The following is a 16,672-nucleotide window of genomic DNA, read 5'->3' as shown; positions in this document are numbered from 1 at the left end:
GGAGAGAACGGGGAACCCTCCTCATCCTCACCGGCTGCACCGGGAAACGCCGGGAGAGAACGGGGAACCCTCCTTATCCTCACCGGCTGCCCGGAAGAGACAGCGCTGGCCCCGGCCCAAAGCAGGGAGGCAGAGGAAGGAACATCCAGCCCTTCACCCTGCCCAAGCCTAAATCCCGCTCATGGCTGTGACAAAGTCCCTTTAGGCATCGCCGGAGACGTTCGGGACCGAGCCCTCACCCTGCCCGAGGAATGGGCTGGGGGATCTTTACCCGATGCCTCCCACAGGGAGTTGCAGGCAGCTCTGCTCCAGTGGCTTCCCTGAGCAGGACAAGCAGAGTCAAAGTGAGAAAAATCATCCCCCAAGCCCTGCCAGTCCCCCACAGACCCCAGCCACTCGCACAGGGAACCCACTCCCAAGGCTCCCTCCGGGCTCTCACTTCACCCCTGCAGATAATCAGCTCCAAATGCTCCCAGCTGTTGACCTCAGCCTTGCTGTTAAGCTCAAATAATACAATTTCTAAACTTAATTTGTTTTTCCTTCTGCCCAGAAAGAGCCTCACACCCTGCTGGGAGCGGAAAGGAGATTTGTTATCAGCTCCCATTATCTCCCTGACCCGGAGAGGCTGCCCCAAATAATGACTTCTATGAGAACAGAGAGAGGCAATACTCAGTTTTATTGTTTTGGGAGAGTATTTTGAAGTTCAACTGGAAATAAGCTTTAAACAAACCAGTCATTCCCAGAATCCCTTCCAACAGTTTATGCAGCTGTGGTGGTTTAGGAATGGTCTTCCCCAATTTACTGTTCCCACTGAAAACACCCCAGACCATGTGCCACCCACCCACTCCCCCCACTGCTCCTGCAGCAGGATGGAGAGGAGAATGGGAGGCACAAAAAGGTAAACCCTGTCCTGGCTGGAACCAGGAAAACACCCCAAAATCAACTCCTGCAAATAAACCAATTTTAAAAAAATTAAAAGAAAATAGAGAAGCTAGGAGTGCTTTTGTCATGACTACATAAAGTACTAGAAGTTCCAAAAGTAGAATTATAACCCCTATTCTTTACCTCGTTGTGTTAAAATAACTGGGCATTCCAAAAATCCTTTCAGCATGTTCACTGAGTTTAAAAGCTGTGTCAAAATGAGGAAGATGAAGTATCAAACTTGCATATCTCATCTACTATGACAGGCATCAAAAAGTGCTCTAGGACTGTTTAGCATTTATTACATGATATTCAGTGAGGAGTTTTAAAGGGGAGAAAAAAGGAATGCTCTGTTATCACCAAAAAAGAGCATTTCAAGCTCTTTGGAGCGTGTATCAAGTGGGATTTGGGTCTCTCTAGAGCCTTATTCTAAATTGATACAAGGTGGAAGAGATAAGAAGCCACATCTTGCAGCTCTGCAGGTTCCTCCTGACAGCCAGTGCAATTCTGAACTGCAGAACTCTGCCAGAACCCTTCAGGCACCAGAGGTCACAGCAACACCACGTTTTCAAACCAGATCAGAGTCCAGAAAGCAGGAACAAGCTTCAGCTTTATTGTTCTCCCAGCCATGGTCATCTTTGTAAAGGAATGATATTGCAGCTGAAAAAAAAGAGGGTAGGAGGAAATATTAAATTTTCATTTCTCAGACAGGCACAGAAGACCTGGCATGGGATGGCTCAGACCCACCACAACCCTCCTCCACTGGTTTCCCAGACAAACCAGCCACTGAGACCTTTCTGCCTGTGCTCATGTTTGCTGGCACTCGACTCCCTGTATCCCTGTGCAGAACCAGCAGCCTCCAGCTCCCTGGTGCCCACCTGTGAGGTCTGTCACAGTGGGCAGTGACACAGCCAGGGCTGGCCCTGCTCAGGAAATGTGCCCTGAGCTGGTGAAAGCCTCTTCCCTCCAGCAAGTGAAACAGTAGCTCACCCCAGGAGGCCCTTCCCGGCCCAGCGCTTTGGAGTCAGCCCCACGTGCACCCTTCTGCCCCCACGGATCACAGTCACACTCAGGGGTCTCTGAAAGAGAGGAAAAAATAGAAAAATAACCAAAATGTTTCACTTTTCCATCACAAAGTCAACTCTCTTCCTTCTTTTGCTGAAGCACACAAAGAACATTAAGCCCAAGGAAATGTTCTGCAGCAGTGCCCACTCCCACTCCTGTGGCTAGAACTGAAAGAAGAGAGTGTGAAGTCATCTCCAGGAGATCCCTCACTTCCACCACCAAGCACTTAATGGTTGTGGCAGCTTCTCTGGCCAGGCCACCAGGGTGGCACAGCAATGCTGCTGCAGGGAGTCCCCAGGGAGAACAAACAACGTGATGTCCACACCTCTCAGCTCTTCCATTCATGAGCAAATAGCTCAGTGCTGTCAGAGAGCAAGGCTACAACTGCACAGACTGAATCTGACACCGTTTCTGACAGGGAAATGATGATTCCAGAGATCCAAGTTCCATAGAAAAAGCTGTGGCTAACAGAGACAGGCAAGAGAATGCAGTCACAGCAGGAATGAGCTCACCCCCTCACTGTGCTGCACCACTGTGGCAATGTTCTGCAGGTTCTGGAAGTTGTTTGCATTGACAGATCCAAACTCCACAATCTCATCATCAACTTGAAGTCCCTGGACAGAGATAGAAGAGAGATGAGCATCTGCATTTTCCAAAGACAGGTAATGTCACAGGAGCATCACCCTTCACCCAGCCTCAGGTAGAGAGATGTGCTACAACACCTCTCACACCCAGGCAAGTGAACATCACTACAGCCACAGGGAGAGCTAAGTGTTCATTCCCCTGTTCTGTTTCATGGGAAGAGAAATACTGAGGCTGGAATGGTCGGTGAGGTGTGGAAGGAGCTGTTGTGGTGCCAGGATACAGCTCAGAGAACACCCATCTCATCCCTGTACAGTGACCAGCCCCTTCACAGGGCATCCCAACATGATGAAAAGAAGAGGTTGACACCCTAATCAAGGCCCCAGCTTATTTCCAGTGATTAGCAAGAGGCAGAGGGAGCTATGAGCTGTCTGGCTCCAGCCAAAGCCTTCCCCACAAGCCGTGCCCGACGTACCGAGACGCTGGCGGGAGAGCCGGGGCTCACGGAGTTCACTTTGGCAAAGGCCCGGGGCAGGCTCTGGCTCTGGCTCATGGCCTCGGCCAAGGCCTCCGCCTCATCCTTGGCATGTTTCTCCTTCTCCCGGGCGTGCAGCTTGTGCAGAGCTTCCTCCACCTGCTTCATCACTGCCTTGTGGTCATTCTGCAAACCTGTGGGTGACACCATGAGCACACAGGGAGCTGGAGAGGCTTCTCCCAAAGGGCTCTCAGCACCTGCTCCCCCTGCAGTCACACAGAGCGGTGCCCTGGCTGTCTCTGGTCTCAGCAACAACCTCTGCTCTATCTGCTGGGGCCTGGTGCCAGCCCGGCAGATGTTTATCAGTGAAAGACACAGAGAAAACCACCCTACGAATTTTGGTAAACATGCAAAGGCAGAAGGGCTGCGAGGCCCGTGATCCCTTAGCACTCAGTGAGCAGCTTAAGTCTTCTTTCCATTAAGTCACCTGCTGTTACGTACACACCCATCCTGAGGAAAGCCTGGGATGAAATAAATGCCAAGCTGTATTCTACCCAAATTTTATTCTACAAACAGCCCAGAAAAGCTTTGTTGTGTTTCACAGATCCCATTTTACTGACTCAGCCCAGGCGGCAGCTCCGAGCCCTGAGCAGAACCTGGGGAAGAGGCTCAGCGCAGCCCCGGGCCCCGGTTCTGCGGAATTACAACCCGCGCCATGGGGGTTCCAGAGAGCTCCGCGGTTCCGCGGTGCCCGTTCCCGGGCAGAGGCCGCGTTTGCCCCGCACATCCCGGTTTCGCTGGCTCATCCCGCGGGATGGGGCGCGGCCCGGTCCCGGGAACGGCCCCCCCGCCCGGTTCCCGTTCCCCGCTCACAGATGATGTTGTGCCGGGCTGTGCGCACTTGGTACAGGTCGATGTCCGAGCGGGGGAAGCCCTCGGCGTCCACCAGCGGCTCGTGCATCCCGACGCCCTTTTGCTGTGAGGGGAGAGGCGGCGGTTGGGACGGGGCCGGGCCCGCGGGCCCGCACGGCGCCCCCCAGCCCGGCCCGGCCCTGCCCGGGCACTGACCCCCTCCAGGAGCTCGTAGCACGCCTTGATCTGCGCCTCGATCTCGTCCTTGCGCCGCACCAGCTGCTGCACATCGCTGACGGTGACGGGGCGGCCCCCGCCGGGCTCCGCCATGGCCGCGGCCGGACGGGAGCCGGGACGGGCGCGGGGCGGGGCCGGGGGCGGGGCCAGCGGCGCCGTGAGGGGGTGACAGGCGGGGACACGGCGGGGACACGGCGGCGGCAATAACGGGGTGACACAGCTGCGTCACTGCCACGGCGGCACACCGCTGTGGCGCTGGCATGGGGGGGCACAGCGGTGTCACCGTCACTGGGTCACGCTGCTGTGGTGGTGCCATGGAGCGGCTCTGATGGTGACACGTGGTGGCACAGCAGTGTCACCACCAGTGAGTTACGCAGCTTTGATGGTGACATGTAGTAGCACAGCGGTGTCACCACCGCTGGGTGACACAGCCGTGGTGTACGATGCTATGTCCCTGTCCCTGCTGCTGGCCCCTCTCCAGTCTGTGGCCCAGCGCATTTGCCGAGTGCTGCATGGCATCCATGTGCCGGGCAGTGTGGCAGCAGGGGACAGCCCCACCACGAGACCCCCACCCCTGTCCTCCGTGCCACTGGCACCACCCAAGGCCCCCGTGCTCATCCCCTCTGGCCTTGCTGGTGGCTGCAACTTCCCACCACTCCCAGCCAGGTGGAGTTTGTGCACTGGTGTCTCCCCGGCAGGGCCATCTCTTGTCCCCTCCTCCTCCTGTCCCACATTTTGGGGTCCCTGCAGCGCTGGGCTCACCAGGGCTAAAGGTGGCCCCGTGCCCAGACACCACCGCACACCCAGCCGGGCTCTGCAGGCTGTCCTGGCTCAGCGCCGCCCAGGATGACGTCCCCAGGGAGGGGTGAATGTCCCCAGGGGCAGCGGGCGGGCCGGGGGCTGTGCTGCCCAAATTGCGTCACCCCCCGGTGACCTGCGACACACACGGGGCAGGGATTTGGCTGCGGGGTCAGCAGGGTCCCCACCCTCCGCGGAGCCTCACGTGCTGCACTCCCACCCTCGGTGCCACCGACAGGGCTGCAGGGACCCGTGACACGGCCCCGGTGACAGCCACCCACCGCCCCCGCTTTGGGCAGCTCCCAGCCCAAACCATCCCTGGGTTGGTGGTGGGAGAAGGTGGGGCCGAGGAGGAGCCTCCCCGTCCCGTTATATTGAAAGCGCCCCATTCTCAAGCTCTCTTTGCTTCCATCACATCGCCAGGTCACAAAAATGGTGAGGGCAGCAGATGGGAATGAATTCGGACATCGGGGGCTCCATGGCACGGGGCATTTTTGGAGATTTAAGCTCTGCTTGAATTCGGATATTCCAGTGACTGTTCTGGACGTGGCACAGCAGAGCTGCTCCTCACAGCCTGACCTTTGGATTCAGCTCCCTGGGGGCTGCTGTACCTGCCTGTCCCGCTAATGTCTCTCTTTTCTCATTCTCTTTCAGACGTCCTACACAGACAAAGGAGAAAAGGTAAGAGCTGTGTCCCTGTCCTGCCCCTCTGCCTGGTGTGAAACATCAGTCATGTTACTGCAGATTGTGTCAATTCCTTGATTACCTGTTGAAATCAGAAGTAAAACTGCTCTGGGCCACACAAGATCCTCGTTGTAAATTAGTATTAAGCGTTGAAATTTCTGGTTTGGGAGGAGAGTGACAAAGAGGAGATGATGGATATTTCCCAGTCAAGTCAAGCCTTAAGCTGAATCCTCATTCCATGCAACATTTATTTCCAAATGCTGCATTCTTTGCCTCCTTTTTCACTTTTAAAGTGTTTCCAGTGTTGGGTGGCCTGTGCCAGGTTGGGCAGTGGTGGGGAATGGAGCGAAGGGGGATCTGTCCTGGTGCTGGTGGTTGTGTAAGAGCTTTTGTGGAATAATTAATCTTTAACAGAGTGAGGTTTGCAGGTGGGCAGCTCGCTGGGATGGCCACTTGTGGGGAGCACTGGGAGAACTGAAACCATGGCTGTGGGCAAAGGTGAATCAGTGCTTTGTACCTTCCAACCTGCAGTGCAGGATCCTGTGGGCCTTGACTGTAAAGCACTTTGGAAAATCACCATCTGAGGGCTGTTCCACCCAGTTAATTCAGATGCATTTGCAGGAGATGCATTTTCAGGGTCCCAGCTGCTGCTTCCCCCAGCTCCAGAGCCGAGCAGTGCCGCAGGAAATGCAGCAGCAGCAGCTTTCAGCCCCGTTTTCCTTCCTTTTAGCCCCAACGAGGCCGCTTCATCCATTTCCACTCCATCACCTTCTGGGTCGGCAATGCCAAGCAGGTGAGAGGCTGCGGCCACCAGGCACACGTGTAAGGGGACAGCAGTGCCAGGGGACAGCAGTGCCAGGGGACAGCAGTGCCAGGGGACAGCTGAGCCAGGGGACAGCAGTGCCAGGGGACACCTCCCACACTGGGACAGGCCAGGCTCTGCAGGCATTGGCTGCCTGGGGGGTGTTGGTTCCTCCCGGCAGCCCCTGGGCCCGGGATGTGCCGTGTCCCAAAGCCCGGCCCTGGCCTGGCACCGGTGGCCTTGGTGGCCTTGGTGGCCCTTGCGCAAGGCGAGGGGCGGCTGCTGGGGGTGGGACGTGGGACATGAACCAGAGCACGTGGCCGGGCTCAGCTGTGGCCACCAGCCTGCAGAGCTGTGTGGGCTCATGGCAGCTGATCTCCAAACCTTGCCCTGGGCAACTTAAACACCCCTGTGCTTCACACCTGAGCTGCTTTTCACCCAACCTCACAGAACACGGGACACGCAGAAATGTCTCCTGCTCCATGGCAGCCCTCACAGAAAGTTCTGGAGGCAGCACTTCCCACTGAATTTGGGCTTTTTCCTCAGTCCTGGCCCTTTCTTGCCTCTGCCTGTTCCCCCTGGGCTGCTGGAGGAGGCACAGAAGCTGCTGCCTGTTCTCACACACACACAGGGCAAGTGTGACTTGCACCTGCCATGGTGGCTGTTGTCCATGGCCTGTGGGCCACCAGCACCACAGCTTCCAGCAGAGGGACTCTTCCCTGCCCACAGGCTGCATCCTACTACTGCAACAAGCTGGGCTTCGAGGAGCTGGCCTACCGCGGGCTGGAGACCGGCAGCAGGGAGGTGGTGTCACATGTCATCAAGCAGGACAAGGTAAGGGAGCCCCTGACAGAGGTGCCACTGCCAGGGCAGGGAAAGGTGAGGTGGTGTCAGACCCACCATGAAAACCATCACCTGTGGCTCCATCCTCACCTCTCCTCCTCCTCCTCGGCAGATCGTGTTTGTTTTCTCATCCGCTCTGAACCCAGGGAATGAGGGTAGGTGTCACTGGGGGGGATGGAGTGGGAAATGGCCGCGGCAGAACAAAGCAGCTCTGCTCATGCCTGTGGCTGTTCCTGCTCGGGGCAGAGATGGGGGAGCACCTGGTGAAGCACGGGGACGGGGTGAAGGACATCGCCTTTGAAGTGGAGGACTGTGACTTCATCGTGCAGGTGGGAAGCCCCTCCACCCCCTCCCACACAGCCCCCCAAAACGGTGAGGGGAGGCAGGAGGGCCTGGGGATGTCTTCCCCTGGCCTGGGGGAGCTGTGGCAGGACAGGATCTCTCTCCTTCTGCCCAGAAAGCCAAGGAGCGTGGTGCTGTGGTGGTGAAGGAGCCGTGGGTGGAGCAGGACAAATTTGGGAAAGTGAAATTCGCAGTGATCCAGACGGTGAGTGGCAGGGCAGGGCCATGGAGCTGGCTGCACCTGGGAGGCCCCTGCACAAACAAAGCCATGACACAACCACTTTCCCCCCTCACAGTACGGTGACACCACCCACACCTTGATAGAAAAGCTCAACTACAAGGGCCTGTTCCTCCCTGGGTACCACCCACCCCTCTTCAAGGACCCCCTGCTGCCCAAGCTGTGAGTACTTTCCAGAGGCTCCTGCCTGGCTCTTTGCCATCGTGTTCTGGTGGGATATCCCACTGAGGAGCTGGACAGGTCCCCACGGCCTTGCCCTGGAGCCCCCTGAGCTGTGGGATACCCCTGAGCCTGGCTGACACCCTCCTTGTCTCCCCCCACAGACCAAGTGCCAAGCTCAGCTTTGTTGATCACGTTGTGGGGAACCAACCTGACCTCCAGATGGTCCCAGTAGCAGACTGGTAAGAGTGGGGAGAGCGGGTGGGAGGTGGGATGGAGCAGCAGCACAGCTCTGCTGGTCCCACCACTTCTGCCAGGGCTGATGAAGCCAGCACAGCTCCATTACTGTGGGGATGGAACAAGGGCTTGACTGTGCCCCCTGTGACTGGGCAGGTACCAGAAGAACCTGCTCTTCCACCGCTTCTGGTCAGTGGATGACAAACAGCTGCACACCGAGTTCAGCGCCCTGCGCTCCATCGTGGTCACCAACTACGAGGAGACCATCAAGATGCCCATCAATGAGCCAGCCCCTGGCAAGAAGAAATCCCAGATTCAGGTGAGTGGATGCTGGTGGTTGACCCATGTGGCTGCCTCCACTCCCAGGGGGATCTTGGTGAAGGAACAGGGACCAAAGGTCAGTGATGTGGAGCCAGAGCAGACCTGCTGTGCTGAAGTGGCTGCTAGAAAGGAATCCTGGCTCTGCTTGGGCCCAGGGAAGCTGCTGGGCAGAGCCAGTTTACCCCATCTCATCAACAGTGTCTGTTCGTTCCGTGGTGCCCCTGGGCTGATCTTGCCTGCATATTTTTAAGCCCACACCCATCCCTTCACAGCTGTAGCTGTGCTGTCACTGCCACGGTGACATCTTTTCCCTGTAGGAATACATTGATTACTACGGAGGGGCCGGAGTCCAGCACATCGCACTGAACACCCCCGACATCATCTCAGCAGTGAGTGCAGCCCTGGGACCCCTCCTGCCCTGGGACCCCCCTTTCCTGGGACCCCTCCTGCCCTGGGACCCCCCTGCCCTGGGACCCCTCCTGCCCTGGGACCCCCCTGCCCTGGGACCCCTCCTGCCCTGGGACCCCCTGCCCTGGGACCCCCTGCCCTGGGACCCCCCTGCCCTGGGACCCCCCTGCCCTGGGACCCCCCTGCCCCGGGATCCCCCTGCCCCGGCTCTGGGCCTGGTGCTTGTCACAGGGTGCACCATGACCCTGTCAGGGTACAAGGACCCAGAGCCAATGGCCTTTGTGCTGTGGTTGTTTTACAACCAGCATTAACTGCCCAGGGATGCTGCACCTGTGAGCTGCCTGTCCCTCCTGCTTAAAGGAATTGGGGTCTGCAGGGCCCTTGGTGGCACCTTTGTCCTTGCAGGGTGGAACACAGCCAGGCTGAGCCCCATACCCACCACCCACCTTCAGCTGGGGCAGGTCTGGGTTGAGCACCCAGGTCTGGGCTCCTCTCCAGACCAAAGGGCCTCCAGAGGTATCAGGTCAGAGCAGGACAAATGATTCTTGCACAGCTCTCAACAGTGCCTGGGGAGGACATCTTGGGCCTGCCCATTCCTGGTGCTAAAGTGAAATGATGAGACAGGTTCTCATGCTTGAGGTTGGCCAATGCCATGGGAAAGCATCTCTGTTCTGACACTGCCCATGCCAGGAAATGCTCCTGGCACAAACCCCTCCCAAGCTGAGCCCTGCTGGGTCTCCCCTGCCTTGCAGATCACCAACCTGAAGCAGAGGGGCATGCAGTTCATGGATGTGCCCTCCAGCTACTACCAGGTGCTGCGGGAGAGGCTCAGAACTGCCAAAATCAAAGTGAAGGAGAACATTGACAAGCTGGAGGTGAGTCAGAGGGGAAAAGGCCTGCCCAGGGCTGGACCAGCTCCCCACAGTGCCCTGCAGGGATGTGAGTGACACAGAGAGCCCCACCTGCTCCTCTGTGGGTCTTCGAGCTGTCGCCTCATTTCTTTTCTCCAGGAGCTGAAAATCCTGGTGGATTTTGATGAAAAAGGCTACTTGCTCCAGATCTTCACCAAACCAGTTCAAGACAGACCCACGGTCTTTCTGGAGGTGATCCAGAGGCACAACCACCAGGTTGGTTTGAGGCTCTCCCTCTGGTCCTGGCCAGGAGCCCTCAGGGCCAAGCCCTGGTCCCTAACGGTGCCACCCCCGCAGGGCTTCGGTGCTGGGAACTTCAAGTCTCTGTTTGAGGCCATTGAAATGGATCAGGATGCCAGAGGAAACCTGACTGTGCTGGAGCCCAACGGGGAGACCAAGAGGATGTAGGGGATGGCAGCAAGTGCCACCCTCAGCCCCAAGGAGCTGAACCCCAAATGAACTGGGAAACACCCCACGTTTTGGTAAATAGCCCAGGCTGGAGTGCCACAAAGCCAGGGAAGCCACTGCCAAGCTGGACAATGCAAAAGGACCCAACACCTCTCCCAGCCCAGCCCTGGCACTGCCCTTCCGTGACCTCCTGGGAGATGGGGCGTGGGAAATAGCAAACACACTCAAAAAGCAGCTTAATCTGATCCAAACCATGGAATTCTTAACAAAGGGCAGGTTTAAGGCATGTGCCAAAGACATGCAGCTACAGAGGAAGACAGAAGAAACAACTGGGAGTGCTCAAATTTAGTCTATCCAAAGTTTTAATTTTAGCTACACGGGAAGCTGCGAAAGCACGGAGGCATTTTCCTCTCTGCACATCTCCTTTTTTAAGATTTTGGTTTAATTGCTTTTAGACTCAATCTTCAATTTGAATTTGCTGAGAATAAACATGGTTTTAGGGTAGCTACAACACTCTGGAATGAGAATTTATTGTATTTACATATTTCAGCCTTCCCAAGGCAACAGAGTCTCGCTCTAATACCTGTAAATTCTGCATTAATGATGGGTTGGGGTTTCTCCCATGTTTCCAGCAGTAATTGCTGGCATTGGCAGCGATTCCTTGGCTCAGATCCTGGCTGCATGTGCAAAGTCCCCTCTGGGTGTTGCTCTGGTGTTGTCCTTTGCACGGGGAATTCCTCCCCAAAGCAGTAAATCCCTTTTCTGACCTGGCCTGAGTGCCTGGGGAGTCCCTGTGTTCCCAGGGGCTGCAGCTCAGCACTCCCTGTCCCAGCTGCTGAAGGCCACCCTGGGGTGCTGCACAGCCCCTTCCACACCCCCCTGTTCCCTGTTTGCCAGCAGGGGAGCCCTCAGCTCAGGATGGGCTCCTCTGACCCCCAGGTGGGGCTGTCCTGCAGCCCTGTCCTGTGCTCACCTGAGGAATGCAGGAGCTGAGCTGGGAATCTCCTCCAGCCTCTGTCCTGTGTCTTCCACCTCCTCCTCCATCAGCCATTCCACTTGTCCCTGCTCCAGGTATTTCTTTTTGAATAAAAGCTCAGAGAGGCCACCCTGACCCCCCCCAGCAGCAGCCCCCAATTGTGGGGGGTACATGGGGGGTACATGGGCCAAGCCTGAGCAGCTCCCCTGTCCCAGGGAGCAGAACTAATCCAGATTTCAAACAATCCCAGAATATCCTGGAAGGGACCCACAAGAACCATCCAAGTCCAACTCCCGGCAATTGGAATAAACGGATTTATAAAGAAAGCAAAGAGCCTCTGGCCCCAACAGCCACACACATCTCTGACCCCTCACCTGGTGGTCAAGGCCCTTTGCCTCTATAAAGTTAAATAAATAAATAAATAAAGGATATGAAATCAGAGCAATCCAGGGGGGAAGGAGGAGCAGGGACCCCTCACCTGCAGACACTGGACATGTCTGGGACTCCTGGTTCACTGTCAGGAGAGCTCTGCCTCAGCTCTCCAGGGCTGCCAAGATTGTTAATACTGAGACAAAGTTTATAGACTAGAATCACATATTTCTTTCTATGACTAGAATCACATATTTCTTTCATGCAATATAATGTTGCTTAAATTCATTTCCTGCTCACCAGAATTAATATTTGCAGCAAACTTTGCTGAAAATCAGTTCTTCACACTGTTCTTGTTCTGCATCTGCCTCCTTGAGCTCTCACAGCTCCCAGGTAATATATTAAGCACAACATAATTTTTCTGTAAGAAAAGTCAGTATATTTATGGTTTGCTTTATAAAAGTTACTATAATACAATGGTACATAGTATTCAATTCACAAAAATATGAACAAATATATACAGCATGACACATCCACAACAAAAACACTTTCTTCAAAACAAGATACATACTGGTGACAGATTCTATATGCACAAAACATCCCTAAATTTATAAATTTGCTTAACCAAAGAAAAAGCAGAAATCCTAAATCTTCAAAGCAGAGTTGTTTTTTTAAAAGGAACTTAAGAAAAAAAAAATTAAATTTATTGCAAACAATTTGACCTGCCTACTTTTAAAGGAGGCCCTTGATTTCCACGCTGGGAATTAAAACCAGAAAACTGCCAGAATTGGGAGCTGGGTGTTCCACTTTGCTTCAAAACTGCCCCATTGTTTTAGAGTGTCCTTCTTGATGTGTTTTCACTTGGACAAATCCTACAGTGGCAATTGAGGAAACTCATAAAAACAAAACAAATATTAAACTGAAAAAATCCAGTTGCTAATTTGCTTAAATACATTTTAGGGTGTCTATTAGACTGTACACATTTCCTCGCTTGAAATAAATAGATCTTGCACATAAGGTTTCAGACTGAGGGAGGGGGGAAAGAAGAAGCCTTGACTTGGCAATTTTTTGTCTTCAGTTTCTTAATGCTTCTAATTGCATCTATTTATTTGACAAAAAACCCCGTATTTATACAGAATTTACATTATACAAAGCTTGACACAAGCTGTAAATGCCACCAGCTCCTTTGCTATACTCAGTCCTTCTTCCTCCCCATCTTGACATGATTTAGAGCTGGAATCTGTTTAAAAAGAACTCCAAATTACAATAGTCACTTTTAATAAACTATTTACATGCTCTTGAAGTACAAAGAAATCAGCAAAAAAATTTCAACATGTTTCTACAAGAAACAGTGTTTGAAGAGAAGATTCTTGAGTTCGCCTATGTACAGAAAATGCATTTTTTATACTTCAAAATCCTTTTTTTTCCTTAAATTTTTATTTTGTACAGAAATGCACTGAAATGATCCCTGAAAAAGGTCACAAAAACCAGAACTGAAACTACTGAATTTGACGGAGTTTTAAACTGACGGTTGTTTTTTCTTTCCTGGTAGAAATAAGCTGCTCTGTACAATATAAATAACTGCAGGGTGAGCCCCATCCCCTCCAGCCCCCCAGATCCTGTGGATGCCAGCACAGAGGCACCTGCACCTGAACTCCCACAGCTGCAAACCCAAGGCTGAAATTCTATTTCCATCATTTTGCTCTGTTCTCTTGGGTCATTCCTCCCAGAGAGATGGAATTTTGCAGGAGCACTGTAAATGTCTCTCTCTTTTTTTTGTCTTGGGCTCAAATTGAAGTGCCAATAAATGTGGGGATGGGTTTTTCAGTGGACAAAAGCACTGCAGGCCCTGTAAGCAGCACGAGCTGCTGAGGCTGCCCTTGTCCCTGTCACTGTTCCCAGGGGTGCCTGTGCTGAATGGAACCACAGCAGCCACAGCTCTGCCCTCCTCTCACCCCAGCCTTGCCAAGCACAAGGCAAAGGATCTGAGACCTCTCCCACCCACATCTGTGCCTGCAGGGCTCCCCTGGCAGGGACAGGGCACCCATGGAAATCACTGCACCAGGCCTGGGAGTCCTCACCATAAAATGATTTGTTTGGAGGTCAGGCAGCTTCCCAGTGTAAGACAAAATATCTCCCAGGGAGGACTCTGCAAGCCAAGATTTATGGGGGAAAAAGAGAAGTCTCAGGTTTGGCTTTGAGACCAGACATGATTTTTCAAAAGTGCTGTGGGTTCAACAGCTCTGTTTCATCCTGGGGAAGCACTGGGAGATCAGCTCTTCTAAAAACTCACATTATTTGTCTGGGATCCTAAAAGGGGATGAATTACAGGCAGTTTCAGAAGTGCCCAAGTGATTTAGGTGCTCATGGTCTTTGGCACCCAAATCCCTTTGGTGCTCCTAAAACACAGGGTGAAGGACCTGAAGGTGACAGGGACCTTCCTCCCCCACCTTCCTCACCAAGGGTTAAGGCAAACTGCAGGGGCTGATCCCACCCAGAGCACAGGGATGAGCTGGGAACACAGGGCTGGGCCATGTGGGGTGTGCTCACCCCACAAATCCACCAGTAATGCACTGGAGCAGAGAGGGAGAAGGCCAAGGACAGGGGCTTCAGCTCTGACACACAGGAAACTTCTGTGCATTTCCAGAGCCTTGCAAGTCAAAGGCCAAGCTGTGGAGATGCCAACACAGTGAATCTCACTCAAAAAAATAACAACTAAACTGAGCAGCTGGTTAAACTCCCAAATGCCATCACTGCAGTTCCACCCAACATTCAGTGACAGAAACTTGTGCTTCTCGTGATTTTAGGTTCTGGGTCACCAACACCCAGGTGCTGGAGAGATTTAGGAAGAAGGAGGAGAAACAAAACAGAACTGAAACGAAAGCAGAGATGGACCATGGGCTGTCCAATCTCAGAGACAATTTGCTCGCCCTCAGACAGGAACACAGGTGGTGTTAAGGCAGCTGGCAGCAGTCTGTGTGTTCCTGCTCCCTCAGGCCTTTTGTCTGGAGGAGAAATTCAGAGGCAGAGGTCTAACCTACATTACAAACTCCACACTGCAGAGCAGGCCTGGCAATTCCATGGAACAGCTGAAAAAACTTCCAGGACCCTCTTTTGCAACCTCGTTTGTTCTCACCCCTGTGGAGGTTTGGAAAGAACACAAGAACACAGCTGTGCAATTTGTTCTGTGGGGAGAAGGTGTTTAGCTATGCAGATAATCTTCCCATTTCAGAATGACATTGCAACTTCCCCTTACAAGCCAGTTAAAAAGGGTTTAGTACAACTAATTTCTACTTTTAAAGCAGGAGAAATTCAATGCAAATTGAAAAACTGATCCTGTCTATACCTGAACGATGGTGTAACATTTCCAGATCTCATCCAAAGAATTATTTTTTTCGTGTTTGGTCCCATTTTTAAATGGAACCTCTTGAAGAACTGCAACCTTCACCTCAGCACATCTACAAGGACAAAATATATTGAGAAATCATTTTAAAACATGCCTTCCAAATTTAGAGAAGCAATAGATGCTTCCATGCTATAGATGGGGGGGACAGGATTGCTTTCAGGGACACTTCTACCATGATTTTCTGGAGGGACAGGATCCCCCTGGCCAAGTTACTGAGTAACAGAGGGAGGAGAGCAGCAGGGCACAGCTTGCTCCTATCACAGGAGGCATCTCCCACATCCAAGGACAGAGCAAATACTCCACATAAAACACTAGAAGGGCAGGGAAATGCAGATGAAAGTGAGAAAAAATGAATACAAGTCACACATCAGCCTGATTCCCACCCACAGGAAGAAAGTCCTGCTACAAACGTGGGCCGTAGTCTTTGCTTGCAAGCAGGGCAGGATTTCTACAGCATCAACAGGGGCTGAGCTGTCCACTCAATGTCAGCCTCTTCTGCAAGCAAGACAAGCCCATCTCCAAGGAATGGGCATCCCCAAAGGCCACAGCTGACTCCACCTCTTCCTAGTGACTGAAGTACCCAAGGGTTTCTCACGTGCAGCTGCAGAGGTTTTGATCCCCCATGGACCAGCATGGCATAGAAAACGAGAGGGGAGCCCAAGGAGGGGAGCTGAGGTCTGGCTGAGGGGCCTTGTTCAGGCTCATCCCTAAGGAAAAGGCAGGACAGCTCAGCTCTAGTCTCACTGTGGACACATCTCCACACACACACACACACCCAAGCACACACCCACTCACACACCCTCAAGCCTCTGGCTTGCTCTGTAACATCAACCTTACATTTATTTACAGCTTACTCTGAGAAATCTGTGCAATTTCAGCCAATCAAGCTCCCAACAAACCCTATATGGCATTTTCAGTCTCTGCTTCACATTTAAACGTTGAATGTCTTTTTCAACCAACGAAAACTGATGAGAAAAAGGTAGCAGCATTTATGAAACGATGAAGGCTTATAAGAACAATTAAAAAAAAAAAGGTACCATTATCCCATTATGGAGCATTACTTCAGGGACTGAACAGAGAAGCTAGTGTTTGGATAAACCATGCCACAAAAGGTAGCCACCTTTTTGTGTGCGTGTTGGATCTGAAAAGGAAAAAGCACCTGAAACATGAACAGTCCTCGTAAGCGTGTGCGCTTTTTGCTTTCACTCATGATCCTGGCAGAAGTGCGAAACTTGCTTGGTTTTCTTCTCTTTTTCCTCTTTTTTTTTTTTTTTTTTTTTTGGTAAGTATTTTTTTTGCTTTTAAATTTTTTTTTTCTTCCTTTTTTTCTGTAGGTTTTTTTTTTTCATCTTTTTTTGGCAAAGTGCAACCACACCTGGTTACCACAGTTTTGACATGGCCGAAGGTGCAAGTGTGACGAGAAACCTTGAGTTCAGTTCAGGGTTCCCCTGCAGTTCTCAGAGCCACAGAGACACGGGATTTTTACATCCTCAATTGGAAACTTGTAGTCGTAGGTAATTTCCTCGTTCACATTGATGTGCTGCTTGGAGTAGATAACGATCTTCTTTTGAGACTCCACCGTGATCACTTTAGCATAACAATTTGGCTGCAAGGGTGACAGAACAGGTGAGGATGTAG

General features: G+C 52.8%; 3 protein-coding genes across 3 annotated transcripts in view; 1 reads left to right on the top strand and 2 right to left on the bottom strand.

The window, feature by feature from the left end:
- Positions 1-657: 657 nt before the first annotated feature.
- PSMD9 (proteasome 26S subunit, non-ATPase 9) lies at positions 658-4,252 on the bottom strand. Its single transcript, XM_036393548.2, has 6 exons — positions 4,112-4,252; positions 3,917-4,019; positions 3,044-3,237; positions 2,499-2,600; positions 1,912-2,000; positions 658-1,581 (listed from the first exon to the last, which is right to left on the bottom strand). Exons 1-6 carry the CDS (start codon positions 4,223-4,225, stop codon positions 1,554-1,556), a joined length of 630 nt encoding a protein of 209 aa, XP_036249441.1. The 5' UTR covers positions 4,226-4,252; the 3' UTR covers positions 658-1,553.
- Positions 4,253-7,188: 2,936 nt separating this feature from the next.
- HPD (4-hydroxyphenylpyruvate dioxygenase) lies at positions 7,189-10,789 on the top strand. Its single transcript, XM_054516769.1, has 10 exons — positions 7,189-7,250; positions 7,506-7,588; positions 7,717-7,806; positions 7,898-8,001; positions 8,163-8,240; positions 8,392-8,554; positions 8,874-8,945; positions 9,717-9,839; positions 9,975-10,091; positions 10,173-10,789. The coding sequence occupies exons 2-10, from the start codon at positions 7,508-7,510 to the stop codon at positions 10,281-10,283; spliced, it is 939 nt and encodes a 312-aa protein (XP_054372744.1). The 5' UTR covers positions 7,189-7,250; positions 7,506-7,507; the 3' UTR covers positions 10,284-10,789.
- A 1,252-nt stretch (positions 10,790-12,041) lies between these two features.
- SETD1B (SET domain containing 1B, histone lysine methyltransferase) overlaps positions 12,042-16,672 on the bottom strand; it is a 47,881-nt gene continuing 43,250 nt past the window's right edge. The window contains exon 18 of the mRNA XM_036393218.2: positions 12,042-16,640. Coding sequence (XP_036249111.1) covers positions 16,467-16,640 — 174 coding nt within the window. The 3' untranslated portion in view covers positions 12,042-16,466. The remainder of the gene's footprint in view (positions 16,641-16,672) is intronic.

This window comes from Molothrus ater, chromosome 18, assembly GCF_012460135.2.
Source record: "Molothrus ater isolate BHLD 08-10-18 breed brown headed cowbird chromosome 18, BPBGC_Mater_1.1, whole genome shotgun sequence".
NCBI lineage: Eukaryota > Metazoa > Chordata > Aves > Passeriformes > Icteridae > Molothrus > Molothrus ater.
The sequence above is the reverse complement of the archived record's forward strand: the minus strand, read 5'-3'. Positions and strand labels throughout refer to the sequence as shown.

Bases quoted from the DNA above. Each gene is read 5' to 3' on its own strand.
- PSMD9 (XM_036393548.2), bottom strand. From the start codon at position 4,225: ATGGCGGAGCCCGGCGGGGGCCGCCCCGTCACCGTCAGCGATGTGCAG. The intron at 4,020-4,111 runs GTCAGTGCCCGG...CTCCCCTCACAG, and splicing joins GCTACGAGCTCCTGGAGGGG to CAAAAGGGCGTCGGGATGCA. The intron at 2,001-2,498 runs GTGAGCTCATTC...CCTCTCTTTCAG, and splicing joins TGGTGCAGCACAGTGAGGGG to AGACCCCTGAGTGTGACTGT.
- HPD (XM_054516769.1), top strand. From the start codon at position 7,508: ATGGGGGAGCACCTGGTGAAGCACGGGGACGGGGTGAAGGACATCGCC. The intron at 8,002-8,162 runs GTGAGTACTTTC...CTCCCCCCACAG, and splicing joins GACCCCCTGCTGCCCAAGCT to ACCAAGTGCCAAGCTCAGCT. The intron at 10,092-10,172 runs GTTGGTTTGAGG...CCACCCCCGCAG, and splicing joins TCCAGAGGCACAACCACCAG to GGCTTCGGTGCTGGGAACTT.